Below are 25,650 nucleotides of genomic sequence, written 5' to 3'. Positions count from 1 at the left end.
GAGTAAGTTTTTTTATAATAAAAGCTCGTAACATTGCAATTATTTGTCAAATTATTTAAAAAAAACTTGTCAAGTTTGTCAACTAGACAACTTTCATGAAACGTACAAAAGAGACAAAAATTCTTTATCCCGATGAATGAGATGATTGGATGGGCGGTACAAGAGTGCTGGCTCTTTGAGTAATATGAAATTCTCTGGGTCCGGACGCAAGATTAAACAAAAAATTGTTAAGAATTTACTTTGCTTGCATGACGAGGGTATATCTGATTAAATCCTGCCAAGCTGAAAACCGTAGATAGATAGGCCGATTCGTAGAGAAAAATTCTGATAAAGTTTTTAGATTTATCACGGATACTGACATTAAAGGTCAAAGAAACGTGTCGGAAGAACGACAGTTTTTCAAGCCGCCTTTAATATTTCGTCGTAAATCAATTGTATATATATATATATATATATATATTTATAAAACCTCTTTAATAGAAATGATATGAACAAAATTCTTGTTGAGTTATGCCAGTGTAAATTTAAGTTTACTCATCCGCACGCTTCACACACGCGCAAACCTTGCAATTCGTTCGAAGCGGCCTGTTTTTCGAGATAAAAGCGCAGATACATGTACTAACATGCATCGTAAAATATTTCCTTGTTGATAGACAGTGTTATGTATCCAATTTCATTAAACTGCAGGATGCCAAAATAGTATTAGCGCATGTAAAAATGGCGTGTATATTTATTTAAAACAACAGGTATAAAACAACTTGATAAAAAAAGTGATAAAGTGATTTCAGATTAAAAATTTTAAAGGTTTACACGTTTCTGGACGTTTTAAAATTGCAATTTATTCGGAAAAATGACTTTAAGTATAAAATAAAAAATTAAAGTATGAATATTTTATAGGAAAGTAAATAATAATCCCATGGCTCAGGGCCATCTGGGTAGTGCGTCATAGCACCGCGTCAGGCAACGTACCTCTAGACTCGTTATGCACTATTTTGTACCACTACGCGCGAGATGGAGCTAGCATAGCCCTAGAGGTTTTAACAGGTATACAGAGTACTACAGAGGGCTTCTGACTCCTACATACACTAGCATCAACGATAAGTTATAATTTAATAACTGCATTGGTTTAGTGGCACTGCAACGAGCTCAGCATTCAATGATGTTGGTATTTATAGTAAAATGATCATTCATTTGCAAGAACACAATTGCAATAATGTATAAGCATGGAATTCCAGAAACAGATTAAGTATTATGTCGTAGGTTAAATCTTCTATATATTTAATAATAACATTGTAAAATACAAATCAAATTTGGAAAATTGCTCCACCGTAGGTAATCTTGCTTCTTCATTGAAACGCCCGTTCAGTATTTTGCGCGTAATAATTTTATCGAAAGACTGCTTTTATTAAAATTAAAACAATAAAGTATTTTTTTTTTTTTTAATAATTCCATGACCAAATAAACACTGGAAACGTTTAATCCCAAATCACTTTTTTAATTAAAGTCTTTTAGCAATTGATTAAAAAAATTGTAACGTGTGCCAATACTTTTTGTACAATAATATAATACAATTTTTGCTTTGCTGGCAAGGGATAATGGGGAATGTCAGTGGTTTTCTTTCTTCTTACGTAGGAGATATCGCCGGCCAGTAATAGGCTTGAGTGCCTCGTAGCTAGAATCGTTTAACCTATCAAGCGATAAATTTATCGTGAGAAATTTAAAAAGGGTTTCTGGTGGAAAAAAGGAGGGGCAAGATCCCGGACGTACGGGAAAAATACGGTAATAAAATATAGATAGAATCTTACAAAAACGTACAGTAATGAAACAAGAAGGAAATACGATAACCAACGAGTGTTTTCTTTTGCTGTGAAATGAATCAGGAGGGGGGGGGGGGGTGTAGGAAGGGGAAGTAAGTAAAGGCATTATATTGTGTGTTTAGGGTAACAATTTTTCAGACGCTTCTCGGTAATACTGGAGAAAAACGGAATTTAAATAAAAAAATCATCACGGAGAGTTTTTTCTATCGTGCAATTACAAACATAAATAAATGATTTTTTATCCTGAAAAATTAAACAGCTTGTAGTTTTTTCATTATAGAATAAAATATTCTTTATATCCCTTATTCTCGTATCTCACCTCGGAAGATTTTACACATTTGTACACTCAATGATAGTTTCTATACTGCTCGGAAAAAACACGCCTATACCATGTTTACGATTTTAAGACCATATAACTGGTGAATATAATGATTGAACGATGCATTGGTACAATATGTTCTAAAAAACTTCTTGAAATAACCCATAAGAGTATAGAATATATAATATGTAAATTACAATGCTTTATTTAAAATTAAATAACAATAATAGATAAATACTTGAAAATGTTTAATTTGGTAGTCAAACTATTTGTCCTAGCTTTCACGTGACAGCATTTAATTGGAAAATTAAATTTCCCAAGACGTTCAGCAAAATAGGATTAATTTTTACGAGCGAGCTGAGCGCCTATCATTGGAAAAACACTCCACAAGCACGGCCGTTTGGATATTTCTTAAAATGCTGCACTATGTAAAGTGCATAGGTGGTATATATGTAAATTTTGAAATCTGAAATTTCCGACTAATTTCTTTCTCAATGAAGGAAGCTTCGAGAGAGCTTGTTTGTGAAAGAGGTAAGGTAGGGTGGGGGATATAGACGTAACTGAAAGGGATGGTAGTATCTATGTACGAATAACTTTGAAAATAGGTACTGGAAGGACGCGAGCAGCCAAGGTGAACTTCTCGATAACCCAAGTTATTAACTCATAAAGGCCGAGTTAAGCCAGAACTAGGGGACGCAGCATCCCTCGCTATTATCGCGAATTTACATACCGAGGAGGGCGTCGCAAAGATGACGGTGAAACATCCCCCCAACGCCACACTCTGCCATCAGCACTGTCGCTACTGCCACCAACATCTCTTTCTTCACACCCCAACAGACTCTCTCTGCTCACTGCTGATTCTTCCTTCTACCTTTCAACCTCTTTACCACTCTTCTCAGCCTCCCACCAACTGTCGTATCGTCAATAAAAGCTTCTGCTATAACGCATAACGATTTAATTAAGAAGTTGTCGTTGGAGCAACGCAATATAACGTTCCATATAAAGAAGAATGAGTGTTAAAGCTTCAGCCAACGACTTCAGAGAAAGAAGGTAACACATCTGTCTTTAAATAAAACAAAAGGATCGAGCGTGCAATCTGTCGTAAGACAATGCTCAATAGAACTTGAGTTTCATTCAATCAACGATATTTAATTTCTCTACTTGCGACTGTAAGAAATTAATCTTTAAAATTATGATAAAAGAAAGATATGAAGCACAGGGAATGGAACATTATAATTTAAAGAAGCTGTAAATTATGAAAATCCGAGGACTTTTAATCTCTTAAAATTATAAACGACAGCTTGATAGACCTTAATATTTCATAATGTTGCTAATTAATCTTCGAATGTCACCTGCTAGAAAAAAAGCAATATTATTATTAATTGAAATTTTTTAATAAGGGTAATATGAATATTGATATTAATAGCAAAGAATACTATCAATATCACTAATGGTCTTTCTCAGCTGTCTGATCTTAAGAGGAATGAAGATGTTTCTTTGTAGCTGCATCAAAATGGAAAGTAATTATCTGAGGTCGAAAGCTACGCTAAGCGTTATTTAAAAGACCGTCTTTAAATGATTCATTCTTCTTCCAGGTAATCGGAGGAAGAAAAATTTAATTGCACGTTTAGTTTGTACAGAGGGTGTGCTCGTCTTAACGATCGCTATGATTTATAAGTATATTCTGGTAGTACGGCAATAAAATACTTCAAATAAAACATTGTATAATGTTGAAAAAAATTGACAAAATTTTCGATAAGTAAATTATCCCAAGAGAATTTTAAAACACGCTTTGATAACAATACATTGATATAAGATGCAAATTATCCATGATGCCAGAAAATAATTTCTCTCTAATATTATTAGCAGTATTTTAAATAAATATGATAAACGTTTCAGATATAAATAAGCTGTCAGAAAAAGTAAAGGATATTTTATTACTATTACCATTAAATCTTTAAAACATAAATTTTCTTGTAGAATATGGGAGCAGGGTTTAATATAAATACCAATGATATAAGAGATCGTTATTCCAATTTTAATCGGAGCCTACTCCCAGAATCAGGTGGAATTTCAATAACGCAGAGAGTATGTGATCTAGGTAAGAAAGGAAATAACAATAATGACACGAGGGGAAACAGTGAAAGGCGAGAGAGCAAGCAGACGAGTCGAAGTAGAGAAGGGGGGGGGGGGCAAGGGAAGAAAGGTGAAACAACGCTGAAGTATGGAAAGGGATAGAACGCAGCGAGATGCGAAATGGATTTAATTAATCTTTGCCTAATTATGTCAGAATTGTGGTAACCGTGAACTGAGATTTCCTAGAACGTATTAATTTATGCCACTAAAATATGCAGACCTCGCAAGGGAGCCGCACCACTATCTCTTTCTAATTGAGACGTTTCTACCCAATTTAACAGAGTTATTCGTTCTTTGTATTTACTGGTATATATTAGCGTTATATATTTTACATGGCATTAGGAAGGGGGCGAGGGGGTGGCTTAATTTTTAAAATTTCGATATTGGAAAATGGAGCGAAAGGCGAGGGGAAACACAGAGATGCGGATGAGAAAGCGCGGACAGCAATTCTATCGATGCTGACGAGAGAGAAAGAGAAAGAGAAAGAGAAAGAGAGAGAGATAGAGGAGGGGTATACTACGTGTGGGTAAACGTAGTCTCTTATCGTGGATGGGTGTGCGGCCGAGAGATAGCGCGGCATGTCAAAGAGAATAAGCGATCGATACGCGATGGCCCCTTTGTCGAGGGATTAGCTTGCGGCTTCTACCATAGCAGGAGCATCAGGACCTCCGAACACCGCTTAACGTGAGCTGCTTTTCTCCAAGGTCCTTCTCAACGCTGTGCAGAACACGACTCTGAAATGCAAAAACAAAAAGAAAAGCTGCCCGCGTTTCAGAAAGTATATATAGATTTTAAAAGACCGATCATGGTCCAGATTTATTAGTCACGAGCGTCATTAAAGTTACCTACTAAATGGCTGCAAAGTTTTTGGCAATTTCGCATATGAAGCTATTAGTTTATAGTGGAAACAGAGTTTCGAGAAGTTTTCGCGCGTACTTGCACTCGATTTTCCAGAGAACGCAGACTCGAATTTCGAATCAAGCGATCGATCATTTTCGACTAGTAGAGTTCGAGTGCTCTCGAAGTTTCGAGGGCTGAATTAACGAGTTTCCTCAAAGCGGTAGCGAACGTGGAGGAAGGAGAGGGTGTGGAGGAGGAGGAGGGGGAGGAGGAGGGGGGGGGGGACCGAGAGAAACGCGAGAGACGTAAGGGCTGAAAGCAGAAGGAACGGTGGGAGTGTGACGAGGCAGAAACCTACGGCGAGGCATGGATACCGAACAGAACGGAGATTCCACAGTATGACAAAGCCTCGAGACGATCGTTAAATCTATCCGTAACTCCAGGGAACGCCACTTGCTTTGACCAATGTGAAAACGCTGCTGCAAAGACAAATCGCTTTTGCCAGTTTAACAAGTTATACGCGCAGCTATATAATGTATTCAGAACTGCCAGATTTTCTCTGACAATAATTAAGAGCCCTTTGTCCTTGAAATCCAATCAATAATAAAGAAGCAAACCTCTTTTTCCTTATTATTTCCTTATCCTGCCTCAGGATTATATTTTCTCTTTTAAAGTGAAATTAACAGCTATTGTCTTTGTCCTTCAAATTGAATCAATAATAAGGATGCAAACTACCTTTTCTTACCCGCACTGCCCGTATAGATGTTACCTCAAATTCATCTTTCTCTATAAAGCACACGCACACCACCATAAATACAATGAAAATTCACTTATGATGTTATTTATAGTGGGTAAACTTTTTTCTTTTAAGGAGATTAGAGTAGTTTGGAAGTTACAAAAGCGACTACTTTTTAAGTCGATAGTTCGCGGAAAGGCCTACAAACCTATAAATTTTTATTTTCTTATTTTTAGTAGAGTGTAAATAGCTTTCTTCTAATGTTACTATCGGAAGAAGATTTTCAAAACAAATTTTATAAATTTTCCGATTATCCTAAAACTTTTTAATTAGTTTTGGAAACGTGATGGTAATTCCTATTCCATTATTATGAATTTGTTTAATATTAAAAATACCAAACAAACATTTGTGAATGCGCATGCATGCATGATGAAGCAGTACACACGAGAGCAAAGCTGCGTCCCAAATCTCTCTAGTCCCCTTAAGTGTAGTATCTTTCTCTGTTTTATTATAGTTATATAGTTCTTGTTCGAGCAACAAAGGAAACTACTACTGAAACGTTACCTAAAACCTGACTTTCGAAAAAAAAAAAAATACATTTATATATATATACGTCGAAAAATCTTTAAAAGATAGAGTAAACAAGATAGAAAAAGAGAAATGTATGATCATTTACATGGTATTTTTATATAACAGTCGATGGCAAATTGGAATAAGTTTCTCGATCGGGGTAGTAAAGAGTATTGTTATAAAAGTGGAGTTTGTGCAAAAGTTACGAGTTGTAGAGGAAGACGCTACTCGGTCGACGAATCATCCTTAACGGGTTTACACAGTTGGACATTAGAGAATCTTATAGCGCGGCTCACTGATGAGCGGGCAACACGGGCTTTATAGAGCGCAGTAGTAAAGTGTAAAGCTAGTTCCGCTTGCTGGTCTCGCTCGACTCGGGCTGACTACTCCGCAGGGAAACTACTTCCGGGCAACTACTCCACTTTATTACTGAGCTCTACTTCACTTCTGCGCTCGCGGCTTTACAGCGTGTTCGTTCATCACGCTTCTATCCCGAAACTTTTCAACCGGCTGCTAAGATTCCGAACTAATGCCTAATTAATCATCGTTTTATTATCTAGAGAGTCCTTGATAAGACTGGCCCCATAAATATACCATTTTGCGTGCATGGAGAAAGGCCTAGGACACTTGTTGCTAGAAAACGTTTATCATAGTACGAGTCCCATTATCGTGCTCCTATATATGTATACATGCACCAACATATATGTATTGTCTCTTCAACCAAAGTCACTCGAAGCGTTTCCTCGACAGTTTTTACTCTCGATGAAGAATAGAAATGAAAATGAAGATTCCCGTTGGAAGAATAAAGTAACACGAGAAGGCCAAGCTATTTTTGGACTGTTCGGTTATTCGAAGATGGTGTTTTACGTAAGATTCTATTTTCGTCAAGTCTGTCACCTCTCTTTTTATCAGTAGTTCGACTTAAGAAGGTATATAGATATAGATATATGTGTGAGTAAAGAGAAGTTATATCCGCAAATCTACGCTTGGAAAGCTCGGCTACGTGGCGCTTCTGCACTTGGCGTGAAAGGCTGTTAGCATAGGAATGGTCGCCCTTCACTGGAGTAGTCCATTGTCGTGCCAGCCGTCCTCACGAGTACCATTGGCCTCCAAATATCCTATACCGCAAAAGAGCATCGGCCAACTATCGAAAACAGTACAAGGGAAACACAAAACTACAAAAAAATCAACAATCGCCACTCCCTTGTGTGATATTCCTGCTTAACGAAAAAAAAAACGACAGATTTCCTTTTTAAAGCATTTCAGCATAATAATCAGATGGACCAAATGGTTTCTAGCTTATACACCTCGCGTCAAATATTGTGCAGAGAGTGATGAGTTATTTGAAGAGTCAAATATATTTGTAATATTGTTCTCAAAATTTAAAAAAGTAATTATACGAATTGTTTAATAAAAAATAGAAAGAGCAAAATAAGACTTAAGTCTTTCTAACGAGTATAATTTTCCTTCTTATTTTAAAAGCCATTAAGCCACGAGAGGAAGAGATCTTAGGCTTGGACAGTTCCAGAAATTCTTCGCTTTACATTCCTGTTATTTCTATTCTACAGAATCTTGTTCACATGGACCCCCTGGTTACCTGGCCTCGCGTTTACATAATAATCGGACTATGTCCTCATTTTACTAAATCTTCGCAGAGACTGTCTATTTCGATACTAGAGACTATCTTCGTCAGTAAGCAATTCCTCCTCCTAATTACTGATATCCGAACTAATCGGCATCTCGCCAACAAAGGATTCAAAATTAATTATTTCAAAGCTTCCTAATTAGCCACTGGTTTGTTTCAACGATGCTCGACTAATAGTAGAAGCTTTTACCAATAAGTCTCCAAACTAAAAATGCTTTAAGAATTTTATTTTCAAAATTATCCCATATCGAATTGTTAATTAAACATATTAATTAACAAAGCACCATGTATACATTTGCAATTAGAGTAACGAGTTGTATACGATATACCAAAAATTTGTCTGATTTTCACTGCTACTATATATACTATCACTCACACATTTACAAACTTTCACTTGATTGTATTATGTTGTTATGCACATGGCGAATATCTTTCACGATGCTTGGAATACATGCAAAGATATTATTTGTCGTGGAAGAGTATAAGTTGAGTGAAGATCGTATTGAAGCTCAGTGCAGTGTCCCTTGGGCGTCGAGAGAGTTGTTCTTGCATCGACGGAATCCCGTCGCATTATAATCAACGCGCACTCGTCTTCTCGTTTATCTTTGCTCATAGAGAGAAGAATCTTCCTAGGGCATGATACAGGAAGAAGAGAGAGACGGGAGGGGGGGAGGGGGTATGACTGTGTGACCCAGTCCTCCGATTTCTGTCGTGTCGTAAACACGGAAGATAAAACAATAAAATTGTGGAACCGAGCCAAGGAAAAGCACGCGTGGCGTTACTCCACGTGTCTCTTTCCATCTCGTCCTACTTGTACCCTCCCCCTCCCCCTCCCCCTCCCTCCTCCTTCTCCTCCTCTCCCCCTTATCTTCCTCGTTCTCCTTTACCAACCCGTCCTATTAATCCCACTCGAGCTTCGCGTTCGTGTTTCTAGCGATTCCGTTGAGAGAACGGTAAAACGCACACACCACTTCGCAGACGTCGAGCATTTATCGTTCAACAATTTTGGGAAATAAGCCAAAAAGAAGAATTACGCAGTCGGCCTCGTCTCGTTTCGTCTCGTTTAGTCTCGTTTCGTCTCATCTTGTCTCGTATTATCTTACTTAGTCTATATAATCTAGTCTTCTTTCTTCTGTAGAAACCTCTATCACTTGCATTATTAACTTCTATCTGTTAATTATGCAGGATCCTAGATCAATTAGGAAATTGAGTTTCCGAAGGAAATAGTTGCGACTATTTTAGGTCTAGCCCTTTATTAATAAGTTATTAGGAAGCAAAGACTTTTTCAATTCTATGCACTCTATTAATTAACGGTTTGCCATAATAAAACTGGATCCAGACATTGTTCAATTGATGGGATGAGCCTAGAGGCAAAGAATGTTTTTTTTTTTTCCTTAAAATTAACTCCTCTTTAAAATTTTCCAGGATGACTATAATTAAGCTAGGTGCTGGTATTTTATTTTGATATCTAAACATTAATCTAGGTTTTTACAGGATGCAGTATTAGAATTTCAGGTTGTTGCGATAGTTGACCATTGTCAGCCTTGGATTTACCTCTCCTATCCTCATTCTGTCAGCAGTACAACAATCTTTATTCTTCAATTATCTGGTTCTTTCAATACGATTCTCATATTTGTGCTAACGTAATGGTTAAAGCATTTGCTGTGCAATCTTCAAGGACATTTTACATAATTCACTGACGCAAAGAATTTCATTGTCAAGTAATTTTCGGAAAGCAGCCAACACAAAGAGCGAAATGGCTTTAGATTCTCTGTCTTCCTTTCTTTGGCGCGTGCACCACCATTCTTCTTGTTGGAAGAGTACGAATAATGCACGAGAATCGAGCCAAGGATGTGCAGAAAATTATTGTTCGAATTAGAGCGGATACTTTGAAAAGATAGAATTAACGTGCCAGTTTCAAGCTTCCATTAAAATATACAACGCGTAGTTTTATAATGGAGCAATGATGCTAATATGAAATGAAAAATTGTTAAAAATGATAATTCATTAATATTTATGCGTATACATTTTAATGTTGCATTGTACGCGGAAGTAATAATACCAAAGCGCGTAAATTTAAATATATTTATCGATGAACAGATGCACTTATTATCGTACCACAAAGCTGTCATAATATTTATCATGGAATATAAAATGTGTATGTAAAATCGTGAAACGTAAAATATACGATAATGGAGATGAAGGACGTAGGACGCACGTGACCACCTATCAAGCACGCATAAAGTACGGTGTACGTTTATTTTCTTACTTGTCGTAATAGCACTGCTCTTTTCTATTCACATAGAGAAGAGGTAGATAATGAGTTTCGTTGTTTCGTTTGTCTTTGTGGAAAAGTTTTCTGAAAACACACTGCAGCTGTTCAAGGCAAGAAAAAAGTATAGAAGCCACGAAATATACTGCATATAAGCTTGAATGTTGTTAACAAGATCATATGAGTGTCAACTTTTTCCGAAATTTCTTTTTTTTTTTTTTATTCTAAGAGCAATTTTTACTCAGTGTAATTTTTTAGTTATAAGGCTTGAAAGTTTCTGTACTGTTCACTTTGACAGGAACTCATTGTTTTTGATGCTTATATTTTTCATGCTGTTTTCAGATGAAACTTATAATTCTTTTGCATGTAAAAAGATATAAATGACTTTGAACTTATTAGCAATTTTAAAAATGGTACAAAACGCATTCTAAAGTTTTTGGAGCTTTTTAAATGAATTAAAATTTTTAATAAAATGTGGCATAGTTCCCAAAGTTTCGTATTACAAGAAAGTAATTTGTTTCTCGTGAGAATAAGAAATTAATAGAGTTTTTAAATATACCCACATCTTACGAAAGTTTTACCCATGACCTTTGGTAAGGATTGTTTAATTAATTCATCGATTAGAGTATCTGCATCCAAAGAGGTGTAAGGTTAATGTATAAAACCCTCGACACCTGAGCCTATTTTTATAACTTAATATTTAAACTTTGAATTTAAAACAGCTGATTATGATACTTTTTTGAGTGGTATAATATCTTCAGAAAAAACTGCACGTTTTTGTACAGTTCTTACGGCAGTTAATTTCTTGCCTCATAGTCTGCAGGATTAGTTTTTCCTTCAGGGCCTAGGTAGATAAGTAAAGTTTGGAGGGATGAACGATATCTGTACTAAAGTCTCCTCTTGTCTGTGGACGAGCAAAGTTGGTGGAATGAGCGGCTATGTATACGTAGAAGGAGGCAAAGAGCTGAGTAAACCAAACTATTATCGTGCCAACTTCGCGTACCTGCATCCTTTCTCTTCTCTTTCTACTACAACTATAACGTTAGTCCTAAACAACAACAAATAGAGAGGCTGCCTCTTAGAATTTGTTTATCAATCACTCAACCCTTCCATTCTACTATATTAATGCAATCTGATAAATCACTAATGTGTGTACACTTATTGTGATCGTCCTTATTTTTTTTCATTCCATCTCCAGCAATGAAATTTTATATCTATTATATTCGCCATTAAGAAACATCAAAATTTTTTGCAATTTTGAAAAGTATTTTTGTTATACACATACATAAGTATACGGTTAACAAGTTAATCGAAGGAATATACACTTTCACTGATCGATGTGACGAACTGCTCAGTGTGTCTCACGATCTCGTCACTGTGCCAAAAATGAAGTTATTATTTATTGTTGTTCTTTGTTTTAACATAAACTATATATGCATAATACAGTACAGCATACCAGATCCATACCAACTGCGCTGCAGACAACAACTAAAATTTTCACAGCTCGAGTTGGGATTTTTCTGAGCATTTCTGATGATATTTTTTCCAAGTCAGATCTTTGATATTTCACATAAAACCTCTGAGTTTACTATGATTCTAAATAAATAAAATTTACCATTTTATACTCAGCTTTCCTCTGGCATTATCCATATCTAACGAAGCACCATAAAGGTGGAAAACCTCTTGTTTATCTTTTTATATTTTTATTGGTATGAGAAAAATGTAATATAATGTGAATAAATTGCAGATCGTAATGATATCGGTCAACGGTACTGTAAAGCTTAAAGCAAATAGGACAAATTTAGGAAGAAATTATTTAAAAGAAGGAAATTTAACATAGACCGACTGATTTAATTTCCATTTTCAGACACAAACTCTTGATGCTCGTTGTTGTTGATATAATAGAAAATTTGTCAACGAATCAGATTAACCTTAAAAAACCAGTAATATAAATAAAAAATACCATAAAACTGTTGTGTTTCTCTCTTTCAAGAGTTAAAAGAAATATAAAAACTATTAAATGCATAGTTAAAATTAGATAGTATGCTTTGAAACGGGAAACATTGGTAGTGGAAGAATAATAGTACTAGTTTGAGACATAAATTGAGCGTAGTAATACTGTGTATCCAAAAGATAGAAGGAAAATTGAAAGAGGAAGAGAGCGAAGAAATATATAAACGAGACATACATCTTCCGACTTTGCTATGACAGTGGAAAAAGGATCATGAAACGGGCGCCGTGTAATATACGAGAAATGCCTTGTAGAAACTCTGTCTCTGTTTCTCTCGCTAACTGAAACTTGCACTGCTTCCTAAAACGTTACTCTTGAAACGGAATAACGTTGAAGCACAACGCGCATGACGCACCAGCTACTCCACCCGTTCAACACCACCACCACCATTACCCCTCGCCACACACAAGCTACGACACACAGTAAATCCTTCTACGATCGTTAAAATTATGATCGCTGTAACAATGACTACACCAATGATGAATGGTTATTTACTGATGCTGTATGTGAATATTATTGGCTTTGAAATATTATACTATAGACTAGTATCTGCTTTTTTTACAATAAAAAAAAAGACCTGAAAAACATTTTTTATGCTCCAACAACACTGCGACAGGAAAGCTGATCCTTTTCCATAATCGTACAATGTGTGTGCGAAGAGTACAAAATATATATATAATATTTTAGTTTTTATCTATAGTGTAGTGGATAAAATGTAAAATGTAGGAGGAAAAATTTAACTCGAAGTATGAAGCGATGCATCATAAGACATCGAAGCAGACAAATATGAATTGCAGCTTCCTGCAGGTAAAGAGGTACAACTGAGTAACAGTAGCCATTCTCCCCTACACTCTATTCGGTCTCTCTTATGTATCTCGTATTTCGGTATTTTCTCTCGACTCTGTATCATCGTCGACGCTGCCGCTCTGCGAGATGCAGAAATATTGACAAAAAGGGTCTGCTTCGTGGTATGAAGTCACGTGGTAACGGTATGGTGGAGGTATAACAGTAGAGCAATTGGGCGAGCGAAAAGCTCCAATTCGAAAAAGAGGCCTTTGGAAAACGGTGAGATTGTCGTAGTAAAAAAAGTAACTGAAAAAAAAAAATTACTCAGCGTTACCTCCCTCTTCCCTCTCTATCTTTGTCCATTGTACTCTTTCTGACTGCAGTGCAGAGTCGATCTATATAATTAGTACCTGTAAAAAATATTTTTTTTATTCTGAAAAATTGTATGCGTATAGTAATATTAATTAACAGAGGTTATTGAATAATTACCAACAACCAATTTTATAATAAAAGCTCTCCACGATAATAAAATATTTATTAAATCAATAATTCTTTTTATAATAATACAACTCACCAATCATTTTAACGTTCATCAGAGAGTTATATTTTTGAGCAAATGCACAGCATAATATTACTAGATACGATAATTCGCTTAAGTTTGTAAAAATGATTAAATGAAAATGTAATAAGGGTAGGTCCCTCAACACTAATAAAAGGCTGGCATTCAGCGTCGAAACGACCTTTGTTTTTACGTAATCACGCGAATAAAAAATTTGCCGGTATAGGATTAGTGTTAATTAAATGGCAAAATTCGAAGAGTGTGCCCATAATAAACTGGTCTGCCTAGCAATGCTATATTTACAGATATGTATATTGAGTGGAAGAAAATGACCCCACGATTTTTAAGAGTATTTGGCATTTGTGTGTATTGCTGAGAACTGTTTGACTAAACCCTTAGAGTCTCGTCAAAACTGGTGCAAACGTAAGCAAGTTACAGAGCTTTGAAAATTGGTTTTCTTTAAAATTTTATCAAACCGCTACCACGTCACATTGACGCCAGCCACACGAATACCATAACATAGATCACGATCAACCATGAAGATCGGCACTGAATTTAATAAGGCTCGAAGCTTGATAATTTGGCTTGACTGGAGAAAGGAACTTGGCGAAATTCATGCGGTCATTTTGTTACACCCTGTATATAAATGTGTGACCGTCTGCCAGTCTGTCAGGCTTTCTGTCTGTGCTGCTCTGCAGCGCGAAGCGAGTTGCAAATGCAGTAGGACTCGATGCATAATAGAAACTCCGGATGTCATGGAGAAACCGGAATGGCGGTGGTCAGAGGTCGAATTTCAACTAGCCCCGTGCAACGCTCGTATCTCGATCAATTTACTATTCTCATCGTGGCTGCATATCAATGCGTCATCGTGCATTCATCATGACTGGAATCGCACGACTAAATGCCATGTAATTAGATATTCAGTTTGTGATCGTGCACTTACGCATCTTCCTATCGCGATTCTCTGCCCTCGCCCAACCCCTCTCATCCTTCTCTATATCTCGACCCCTCTCTTTTCCTATCTACATATAGGAACCTCGTAAATCAATCGACAAGGTTATACTCGAATTAATGCTCGTCGACTCTGCCGGAGCAAACTCGTTACGTTAACCTTCGTGGAATTGCAAAAGTTTCTAGAAAATCCCATATTAGCAAACTCTCTATTCATATGCATCAATGCTGAAACTGCGAGCAGTGATTTATTTTTTCGAAAACACATAAGTGAGCTGCTAATTGTTTCTACCGAATGGAGTTTGCTGACTGTTGGAGAAACTGTGAGTGACTACCATTATGGAGAATAAAGTGTGCTGCATCATTGGTCCTGGCAAATGCGAGAGAGCCGGAGTCTTCTGGCATGAATAACAGATCGGGGCTCTATTGTGGACTAGTCCCGCGGCAGACGTGGAAATGACGGTCGTTATCGTATCGTTTCCAGGATAATATGTTGTTACTCAAGCTCGTTCCTATCGCGACGCAGTTTCATGCACACCAGCAGCGATTCTCGGTTTCGTTATTCTAACGTTATACTACTGCTACTTACAATTCTCAGTGATATAAGGTATGGAAGTAGCGCTACTTGCCGGTAGCGCTGGTCCCGTAATGCCCACAAACGATTCCAGTCATCTGCCCCCGCAGTATTTCCCAAACTACTCCAAGTTTATATCGAGTGCATTTTGTCATACTGCCTGATTTTCGTCTCCCTGCTACACTCCCCCCCCCCCCCTCCCCCTCCTGTCCCTGTATTTCTTCTCTAACTCTTTAAATATTTTTTACGATCTTGGATAAGCGTTGCTTTCTAACAATAACTTTCGACAAAAAATTTTGCATTCATATAGGAGTTCGTCAGACGATATACCACTGGATTAACTTTGTTGGATTTATTTTAATAAATAGTAATATTAAAAAAGCATTTATTATATAGTTTCGTATTGTACTTGTATTAATTAAATTTATCAGCAATTTTCGTGTTATAAATGTTTATTTTTTACACTTGACTTGTTATGTATTTTTTTTTTTTTTATATTAAAATATTCCAATTGTGAAACTGTTAGAGTATAATTAATCGTTGAGCATTAAAAAATATTAACCCTTGATTGAAATCGAAGAAGAATTTATTTCGAAGGAGTTCACAGCTCGTATATCACTTTTAATTCTAATTACACGTACGCGGCCGTCTTTGCTCACAAACGTCCCTTAACTCCCCGTGGTCTCGTTTAAATGCGTGTCCTCCGCAAGGGAGAAATTAGGTCTCTTGAAGCGCCACAAACCGCCGCTTAGGTAACTGATCTTTTTACAATGAAGAAACATTTGTTAATCGTTTTTGCCATTTGGGAGCAAGAATTTCATACTAATAAAGATAAATGACTTCGCTGATTTACACAGACAATACCACCTGATTTTGAGACGAACACGTAATAATAACCATTCATTTTAGAAAGAAGAAAAAATAAGATTCGTCGAGCTGCATGTTCAAAAAGCCGTCGAACCAGCGCGTCTTAAGCATACTCTCTTTATACTCTCTTCGGACACCTTCATCATACCATTCCATTCCCTCCCCTCAACACCTCTCCCACTGTTTCTTTCTTACTCCGCCTTCCTTTTTTCAGTTATTTTCCTCTAATTCTGCTTCCTTCCTACTTTCTTTTCTTCCTTTGCTACCTTTCATCCCTTCGTGAAAATTTCCTCTAGCTATTTACTTTTTATGCTTCTCTCTTGCAACACGCCCCCGCAACTTTAGCGTCCTTTTGCTTCTACATTGTCGAGGACACTTCAATTTAAGTTCGCCTCTGTGCAAAAGCTCACAGCCTTTCATAGGCATGCTATCGCTACGCGATCAAAGGTACACGTTTTGCCGTTGATTAATCCCGATAAGAAATTATTTTTCGATCGATAAATTGATTAACTCAAATTCAGACAATCCTTCTCGATCCAGTGGAAGCTGTTTTTATTGCGAAACTTACCGTATTCGATGGTTTCCCTTTTAATGCAATGTAACAATATGAAGCACCGTAAGAGGGGAAACACGAAGAAAACGCGCGTTAGAGGTTATAACCAGAAGAGCAGCTGAAGGAATAAAATTGTTTTTCTCGTAGATATATATGAATGTGCCCAGATAAGCGAGGTAAAAAATGTTGCAAGTTTTTTGTGGAGGTCGCGTGGAGGGTAATGATTAGTGGAACGTAAAGAAAAATAAGAGTAGGGTTAATTGAGAGGGGGAGGGAAGGGGGAGAAGAACGGAAAGGAAGGAAAGACGATGCTAATGGGTAGGAGGAAGGAAATAGAGGGAGAAGGCACAGCAGAAGGATACAGTAGGATAGAATCAAGCGATAAAAGGTTCATCTCTCTTCAGGAAGGATTCTCTAGGGGGGGGGGGGGGGGGGGCTTGCTGATGCAGCGTTGGTGTGTAAATACATATCGTATACGTGGCTGAAACTCTCTTGTTTGTGTTACGTATTATACGCGTGTTGGTACATCACCTGCACCGGTCTCTGCGAACCGTATGAGTAGTACTGGTACGGTGAAATCGTATTACTAGTGCATTGTGGGAGCGCTGAATAGCCCGCATTAGAGCAAACGAGGTTGTACCGTTCTTCTACCTCGCTCTCTATTCCTCTCGGCCCCTCGAATCTCTCTTTCTCTTTCACTCTCCCTTCTTTTCTCATCATCCCTTTCCACCCTATATCTCTGTCCAGTTCTACCTCCGTCCATAATGACCCTTCCTCTCAACCTTTATCTACTTTTACTATCTATAGTGCTTTATTCTCTTATACCCTTTACTTCGGCACAAATTAACGTCTATATTATTTACATATACGTATACATACAGAACTTATAATTGAAGAGGGGAAATAGGGGAAAGGGAATAAAAGTACCAAACGCATATATTGGAGCTAATTAAAAAAAAAAATAAATAAATAAAACGCCCAGAAAATTATATGAAAAGGATGTACCACTCTTGAGAAGCTGTACAAAGTGCAAGGCTTTAAATACTTTCCTGGGACATTCAACATAACATTTACTAACTCTGCGCGGGGCAAAAACTCATATTGTGAAAAAGTGGCACTTACCCCTTCTTCTATTCCCGCTCTTCAATTAAAAATGTAGAGCTTCAACGCGAGAAATAGTATCATCACTCTTTCTCCCCCTTTCTATACCCATCTCTCTCTCTCTCTCTCTCTCTCTCTCTCTCTCTATCCGATTCTCGCTCCGCTCATAATGGCCCTTCCTCTCAATCTTTATCTACTTTTACAAAGCTATAGTGCTTCATTTTCTTCCGTATTCTATTTCGCCTGAAATTAACGTCTGTATTATTTACATAGAGGAAAAAAATGGAATTGATGATTAGAAATTTTAAACTTTAACACAAAGAGGTATAAATATACCACCAAAAGTATTATTATATCCCATCCTATAGACTTTTTGCAATAAATTTTCTCGTTGGATGACTAGTCATAGGTAAAGGCGATCATAGTATAATATCTAACGTCCGATGCAAATCTTTTCGAATAATCTCTGAAGCTTTAAAGAAGCAGTAGCGCACGAGGTTGGAATCGGGAGGTAGTTCGAAAGATTGGATAAGAAATCCATAAGCTTTGACGTAATCCCAGCGTGTTTGAAAACGCGACGGAGTCTCCGAGGACCTTCGGGTAAAGTGATTTCTCTCCGATGGAGGATGAAAAAGGGAAGAGGAAAAGTCAGCAAAAGCAAATGGCGAGAAAAGAAGGGGAGAGGAAGGTAAATGGAAGTTGACGGAGACTTTTACTTACGATATATATCATCGACTTGTTTCAGTGCATCTTTCAGTTTAATCGCGATTTCTCTCTCTCCCTACATATATATATATATATATATCCACACCCACACCCACAGCCATCAAGGTGATTCGGAAAAGCACTCGTTAAGGATATAAATCGATATTCCAGCTACATAAAAAATATAGAATGCTTATTGGAAGGAAAACCTGTCGGTTAGGAAAAGATAGGAGTTCAGAGACTGAATCTATCTAGCTTATGCACCGTAAATATTCGAATTACGATGCTGTAGCTTGTAGTCACCATGGACTAAATTCGCTATTATGCAAAAAAATAGCTTACCGAGGCAGTGTATACAATAGATATAGGTGTATGAGTTGTTTGTGCATACACGCAGTGTACCGTCAAAATTTCCGCTGAGAGTGAACGGTCCCTCGTAAAAACTTGGCTTCGTTCGGGTTAGATGGACAATACTCTGCAACGCTACTGCTGACGAGTTAAAGGAGCGAGAACTTTTTATGAGAGTCAGAAGCGAGGGGCGAAGAGAGAGAGAGAGAGAGAGAGAGAAAGAGAGTGAAGTATTCGCGCGAGAAGGAAACATTTCCCTCAGTAAACACTCGCACTGACTGAAAATATATATTCATAAGAAAAATCGATCCTGCTTCTCGCATTTCGAATATACAATATATACATATATACTACACTATGTACAGATGCAGTTTACATTAGCCGAGCAAAATTGCTTTTATCTCCATTTCTGTCGATCTAGCTTAGAGAATTCTTGACTGCACCTGTACGTTATTTTGAAATTCAACGAACTCTCCACCGCATCGCCAGGCTGGCCTGATGTGCTCTCTCGTAAAAAGTAGGCGATGTTCATTCTGCTACAGAATGAGCCGCTTATATTAAAGGGGCAAAAAAAGAAATGAAAACCTTTACGACTATCGCTAGGCGTCAAGTTTTATCTATTTGAGAGAAAAATAGTCCTTTTTTTATAAGACTGCAAATATCGTTTTTTTTTTTTTTGTGGAAAAAGTCCGATTGATCCAAAGCACATTGAAAAGTTAAGGCTGATCAAATTCAAAAGAATTAACTGGGCGTTGTTGGTTGTACACAAAACAGTTTTTTGGTTGATAATATTCAAATGCCTTTTATAGCTATAGGAAAAACTAAAGTTTGTTTTGGACCTGAATAGCGGAATTATTATTCACCCTTTGCTTGCCAACGTTTTTACGACACTTTTAAGTTGCAAAGGGACGGTCGTTACGTTTGGTACTTGCAAAAATAGACACAAGAATTGACTAGATTTAAAAAAGTTCGTATGGCCATTTCTAATAATGTTTACAAACATTAAATTTTATAATTATAATTTTTAGTGTTTACAAACAACTCCAAATTGCATTGCGTCATGTGCCCGTTCAATACTCATTATACATTATTCACGATCAATTTAAAGTGGACCAATTTGTGTGACATTTACAGCCATAAGATGTTGAATAAAGATATTATTAGTTATATAGTTTCGAAACACAATTATCATGCTCGTTCCTGCATGGTGATATATATAATTTCTTGCGATTTATTGTCAAAACTTATCTTTAGAGGTTAAGTCACCCCGCCTCAACGGCGGAGAAAAGAAAGCAAGAATTTTGAACTTTTACTTACATAATAAGTTTTTAGAAAGCTCCCATTCAACATAGTTGAAACCTTAAAAAATTGTTATTATACATTAACGTCTTAAAATGAAAATAACAAAAATATTCAAATACTTTCCAATTTATATTCAAATATCAAGAAGAGTAGCGTTTAATTAAAAAACTAGTTCACATTGAGCAGACTATCAACGTCATCCAACGCATAAGACTCGAAATTATACAATGATGTTCCTATATAACTTTAAAGTAGAACTCAGATTTATTGGTGCTCTCCTAAGAATTATCGCCTTATTTAATATTTAAAGATGAAGGCATTTCGAGGACGAAATAAAAGATAGATGGAGAACGTTAGTAAGAACTTTTTCTTGTTTTACCCGTTCGAGGAACTCCCTGTACCAAAGGTAAAACGATTTTAACGGAATGGAAGGAGAATGGCGAGGTATCTTTACTCCTGTACTACGCAAGTAATTGCTTCGACACAAGAATGCAATATCCCTTTTCCTGCCTTACGAGTTTTCATATTTTTTCGCTTTTTTGCCTTTCATCTTCAGGAGGCACCGTTTGCCTTTTTACGTGTCGCAGCTCATATTAAAGGATATTTATACTGTACTAAATTTATTTATGCCACGAACATCGGTCCACCTGCTCGTAAGTTTTATTTATAACGTTCTTAAGAATTTTTAAGGAAGGAGCACGTACATATATTTGCTACTTAATTATAGATTATCATTAAGAAATTTTCAACTGCTTCATGAATTATACAAGAGGGGATAAAATTTTGGTGATTCTGTAAATACAGGATTATGAACGTGTACGCCGGGCCACGTGCAGAAAGAGCGAAGAACATTGATATAAACGTAGGATTTAGATTTTAGAGTGGTTAAATGGTAGACCGATAGATATATAGACTTGCTGTATCATCTTTCATTTGCGGAATAAGTCGTCGTGAAAGCGGAAAATCGTCGTGCGTCATTGCAAACTTTTCGGATGCCTTCAGCAGTTTCGGTAGACGAAAACCTCTCGTACAGATCAGTCGGGTTGGCTCGCCTCAATCGAGTAAAATCGAGTAATATGCAAATAATATCTCGCCATGGCGAAATTTATTCATAAGCCATAGCCGCCCTCAGGCTCGCTGCAAAACTTGTTCCACCAATCCTTCCCGGCTTCGTCCACATTCACCGAAATTGTTCTAACGAACTTACGCTTGCGCAAAAGTTATAAACCCGTATATGGGCTAAGGCTAAGTTATACAGGTCGCATGGCTAGCCACAACGAAAATTAGTGCACGGCACAAAATATCTTCCTACCCGATCGATTTACCTACGATAAATAATCGTAAATCTTTTTATCCGATGCTTATTCAAGTGTTAAAAATTAATCTCAGATTAGGAAGCTGTGGCGAACCACAACAACAGCTAGTGCATGTATTATTAAATGTTGGGGAATAATCACTTATAAAGCGAGGTATATACGCGTATGTGTGGATTTTTGTTAGAATTTTGTTAACGCGTGTGCAGTGGAATAAAGGAGAGAAATATAATATCAATAAATAGCGAATTCAAGGAAAGGAAGCTTGGAAAAGCGAGTTCTCGGAATTCGAGCGGACGAGCTTGCTTCAAGCTGATTGGTCCATGAAGTTAAAAGTCTTAGAGTGACTAAATATAAAAGCTAAGGAGCTGCTATGCTTTCTTTATGCTCATGAATCTGCCAAACAAGCGAATAGCGAAAGTTGAAACGTATAGGTTGCATAATTTTAAAGATTTTTCCAAGTGAAAGAGCGCGTGTTTGTGCATGGGAGGGAGCAAGGAAACGGAAGTACGGGAGATAAAGCAAACAGGAGTTGGATAGCGTTGGTTGGGGGGAAAAGGAGAACAATTGGGATGGGGGACAGGAAGAAGTTGGCACGCCAAGTGAGTAATATCGCATCTGTGGTCGTCGAGGAATGCAAGAGAGCAGTTGCAGTTGGCTTGGCTCGCGCCTCTTTGGCTCTCACGTTGACATTTGTCATACCATAAAACTCGCATGCACTGCCCAGTGTCCTTCTTATACCACGTGCTCTTCTTCTCCTCTTACTTCTTCTTCTCCCTTTTCTCTATCCCTTTCCACATTTGCTCTACCCATGACCCAACTATTTTAGAAAATCTTGGGTCGAGCAAAATAATACTTTCCATGACTCGAAACGTATAGACAAAACAAGAGTATTAATCATTGATTTTTTTACGAAGACATGTAAATCAACAAGCACAATGTCGTTACTCTTGTCGAGAATTTATTTACTTTCTTGCAAAATAAATAACTTGTTTACACGAATATTGTAAATAATGAATTATTAATATATACGTTTGTATATAATCCTGTTATACTTTATATATATATATATATATATATATATACGCGATTACATGCTTCTTTCGTAGAAAACTAAATTGCATCCAATGTGTTGATTAGTTTTTCAACGAATGTCTGTATTGATGGAGAAATTGTTTAAAAGGGGCAGACTTGGTTGATTAATGCTTGCAATGCTTTCTGGAAACAATGAACATCAAACTGGTCATGTGTACTCGTTGGTCCGACTGTTATACTTGAAGGGAACAATAGGCATTATGTAGCGCACGACACATGTGCGGAAATAGCTTCTACGACTTATTCAAACTAGTTATGCCCTGATAACTATAATTAGCGTAGGCGCTGACGAAGAAAATGACAATTGATTCAAAATAGTTGTTTAATGCACAAATGATTATCGCTTGACTTGTTGCGTGTTTATGCATTATATATACTATATATAGGTATAAGCAAAATATGAGGATTCAATTGACATGTTTAATTGCTTTGGAATATAACTACGTATATATATATATATATATATATATATATATATATATAGTATATCCCTCCTTTGGATTGTCATTGGAGCGTCATTAATATTGCGAAGCTCGTACGTTTGAACTTACCGGTGTCGTTGTCCCCCGGTACTCCTAGACTGTCACTATTGTCATTAATAAAGGCTTCCGCAGTTGACGTAAAGGTCTGAGGGGACAGCGTTAAATCCGGACCGCTTTCACTGTCGAACAACTCCAGATTTCCATTTCCTAGAAATAAAAATGTTATTATTGATTTTTTAAAATTCCTTCGTATATGAATCGTGCAATGCGCGTGCAATTAATTAGTAAAGCAGACTAAATGCCTAAAATGAAGAGTAGGGTACGAGCGATGCCAGCTTGGATGACCTCAGCGTTGGCAAGCAATGCTGACAGACGGGCAAGATTCCTCGCGCGTTACGAGGACCATACTTTGAAAACAATTAGTCAGTCGTCACGGTTGTTGGTTCACAGGCGCCGGTATTATTGAGAAACGTCGAAGCAGCTGTACATTTCCTTAGCGTAAAAAATTAACCTTTGTAAAAGCTGATACGTGATATATTGCAACATTAACATCTGACAAAGTGTCATTGCGGCTCGTATTCATCAGAGTTGGACTTTTTTAGCTCTCGATCATAATATATGGCGAGGATCTAACGAATCCTTGAAGAACTTTTCAGTATTTGGACACAGGAAATCGCTGTTCATGGTCGATGTACGAAATATTATGATTGGCTGCATAATTCATTGGAATAATGGACGAAAAAGAGAAAACATGAAAGGTTTAACTGGAATACAGCAAAACGTCGCTCTAGTCCAATTCGACGTCGAATCTGACTCACGTGGGGATATTCTCGTTAATTCAAAGCGTTGATATACGTCATAACAAGATTAATATATTCCAGATTATCCGTTTGTGTACGCGCTAATGCCCATAGCGAGCTACCACGCTACTCTCGAATTAGTCAAATATGTAAATATAAGCAGCCAGTCCAGTTACGTTGGACGTAGCACGAGTTTCCTCCCCTTAGCTATAGAATGCAATGAATCGCATGTTCGAGCTTTACGATTTGGGCTTGGAGAAACGTTGTTTAACTGCAAAATTTACTTAGGCGTCCTGCGTGTTGAATTAAAGGGAAAGTCCGCACGAAATTCACAAAAAATTCAACAGAAATAACATACGAGGTAACCCTAGTTTTTCATGAAAATTCATCAGGAGAAAATTAATTTATTTAATCTCGATGACTCTTCTCGCGCTGATCTCGAAAAATTCCTTCCTCCACTTGCACGCAATTTAATCACCCTCCCCCACTCTCTACATCTCACTCTTTACATATTTTATAGCATGAAATAATATATAATTTGTGACGAGGGAAGAAGATGGGTAAAATATTTTTACGCATAGAGGCATTAAATATAGTATATTCCAAAGTTTGGATGATTTATCGGAGTAGCTGTCGTGATCTCCAGTTTTACGTTAGCCCATGATACTCCTGGATACGGGAATGGCATTACGCAGTTACGCTCATAAAAACGTTTTAACATCTTTCCCTTGCTCTCTATTATTGGCAAACTTTGAGAATTCATTTTCAGCGAACAGTGTAACTCTAAGAAGGGGAGGAAGAAAGTAGAAAGGGAATTTAAAGTAAAGTCAGCGCAAAGTCCTGTGGTGAAGAGGGAACGCTTGCTGGTGGGGTGTGTTGGTGCATGGGAGGTAAGAGGAGGAGGAGGAGGAGGTGGAAAAACAAAAAGCGTAGAAGAAATGAAGATTGGAGGTGGCCGGAGTAAAAGTAGGAGTGGCGAGGACGGCGAAGCTAAGCCAGTTTATTCAGTGTGCGAACCAGTCCGACGAAGCCCAGATATTAATTTTCTCGATGTATATGGATGAGTTCCGACTAGGCCATGCGCTGCATATACACAGTCTTGCTCTGCTGCCGCTGTTGCCCCGTTGCCGTTGCCGTTGCCATTGCCAACGCCATCGTTGAAAGCCGTGTTGGATTAAGGGGGCGTGGGCGGGGGTTGGAAAGAAAATGCTTCGGCTTGAAAATGAGCTGTTGACGCTCACATGACCGAGGACTGCGTTCCAATCCCATTCAAAACATGCGAACGTAAGAAGAAACCAAAGAGAAAAAGATAAAGTGGCGTAAAAAGCATGTATGATTCACGTGACGTACTATATACTATTCAGGGTATCATACGTAATATCTAATATAGCAGAATAATAGGCTTTTTTTCAACGACCAATCAATTGGTGTATATACAGCTTGTAGCAGTGACCTTTGAACCAACTGTACAGGTGTGTATATATATATATAGTCACGGAGGATTTAATTTTCAACAACTTTTGTCGGTAAACGTGAGATTGTGGAAATACCCAACGTGAAAATTTTGGCAAAATTATACTCGTCACATTGGATTATAATTGACGTTTTTTTACAAAATTCTTCTCTTTACAACGTTTACGATCCTATATGTTCATATCGGTAAAAGCTGCTGAGAATTTCATTCCTCGAAACCGATGAAAATTTGCTCGAAGATCACTGCTACACCTTGTATATAATTTCAGCGCATTACCAACGCCCTGCAGCGGTACAGAGACTTTTATCGAAGCACAAAAATGAGATATAATCCATCTGGTTACTCAGTCATCGGTTCATGCCTAGTATACATATATGTATTCAGCGCATTATAA

General features: G+C 37.3%; 1 protein-coding gene across 1 annotated transcript in view; it reads right to left on the bottom strand.

The window, feature by feature from the left end:
* Positions 1 to 25,650, bottom strand: part of LOC136782397 (zinc finger protein 541-like) — a 166,726-nt gene that overhangs the window by 84,527 nt on the left and 56,549 nt on the right. The window contains exon 4 of the mRNA XM_066741821.1: positions 23,052 to 23,189. Coding sequence (XP_066597918.1) covers positions 23,052 to 23,189 — 138 coding nt within the window. The remainder of the gene's footprint in view (positions 1 to 23,051; positions 23,190 to 25,650) is intronic.

This window comes from Prorops nasuta, unplaced genomic scaffold (genome assembly GCF_024137725.1).
Source record: "Prorops nasuta isolate Cenicafe-Biocafe unplaced genomic scaffold, Cenicafe_Pnas_1.2 PNAS00002, whole genome shotgun sequence".
Taxonomy (NCBI): Eukaryota; Metazoa; Arthropoda; class Insecta; order Hymenoptera; family Bethylidae; genus Prorops; species Prorops nasuta.
The sequence above is the reverse complement of the archived record's forward strand: the minus strand, read 5'-3'. Positions and strand labels throughout refer to the sequence as shown.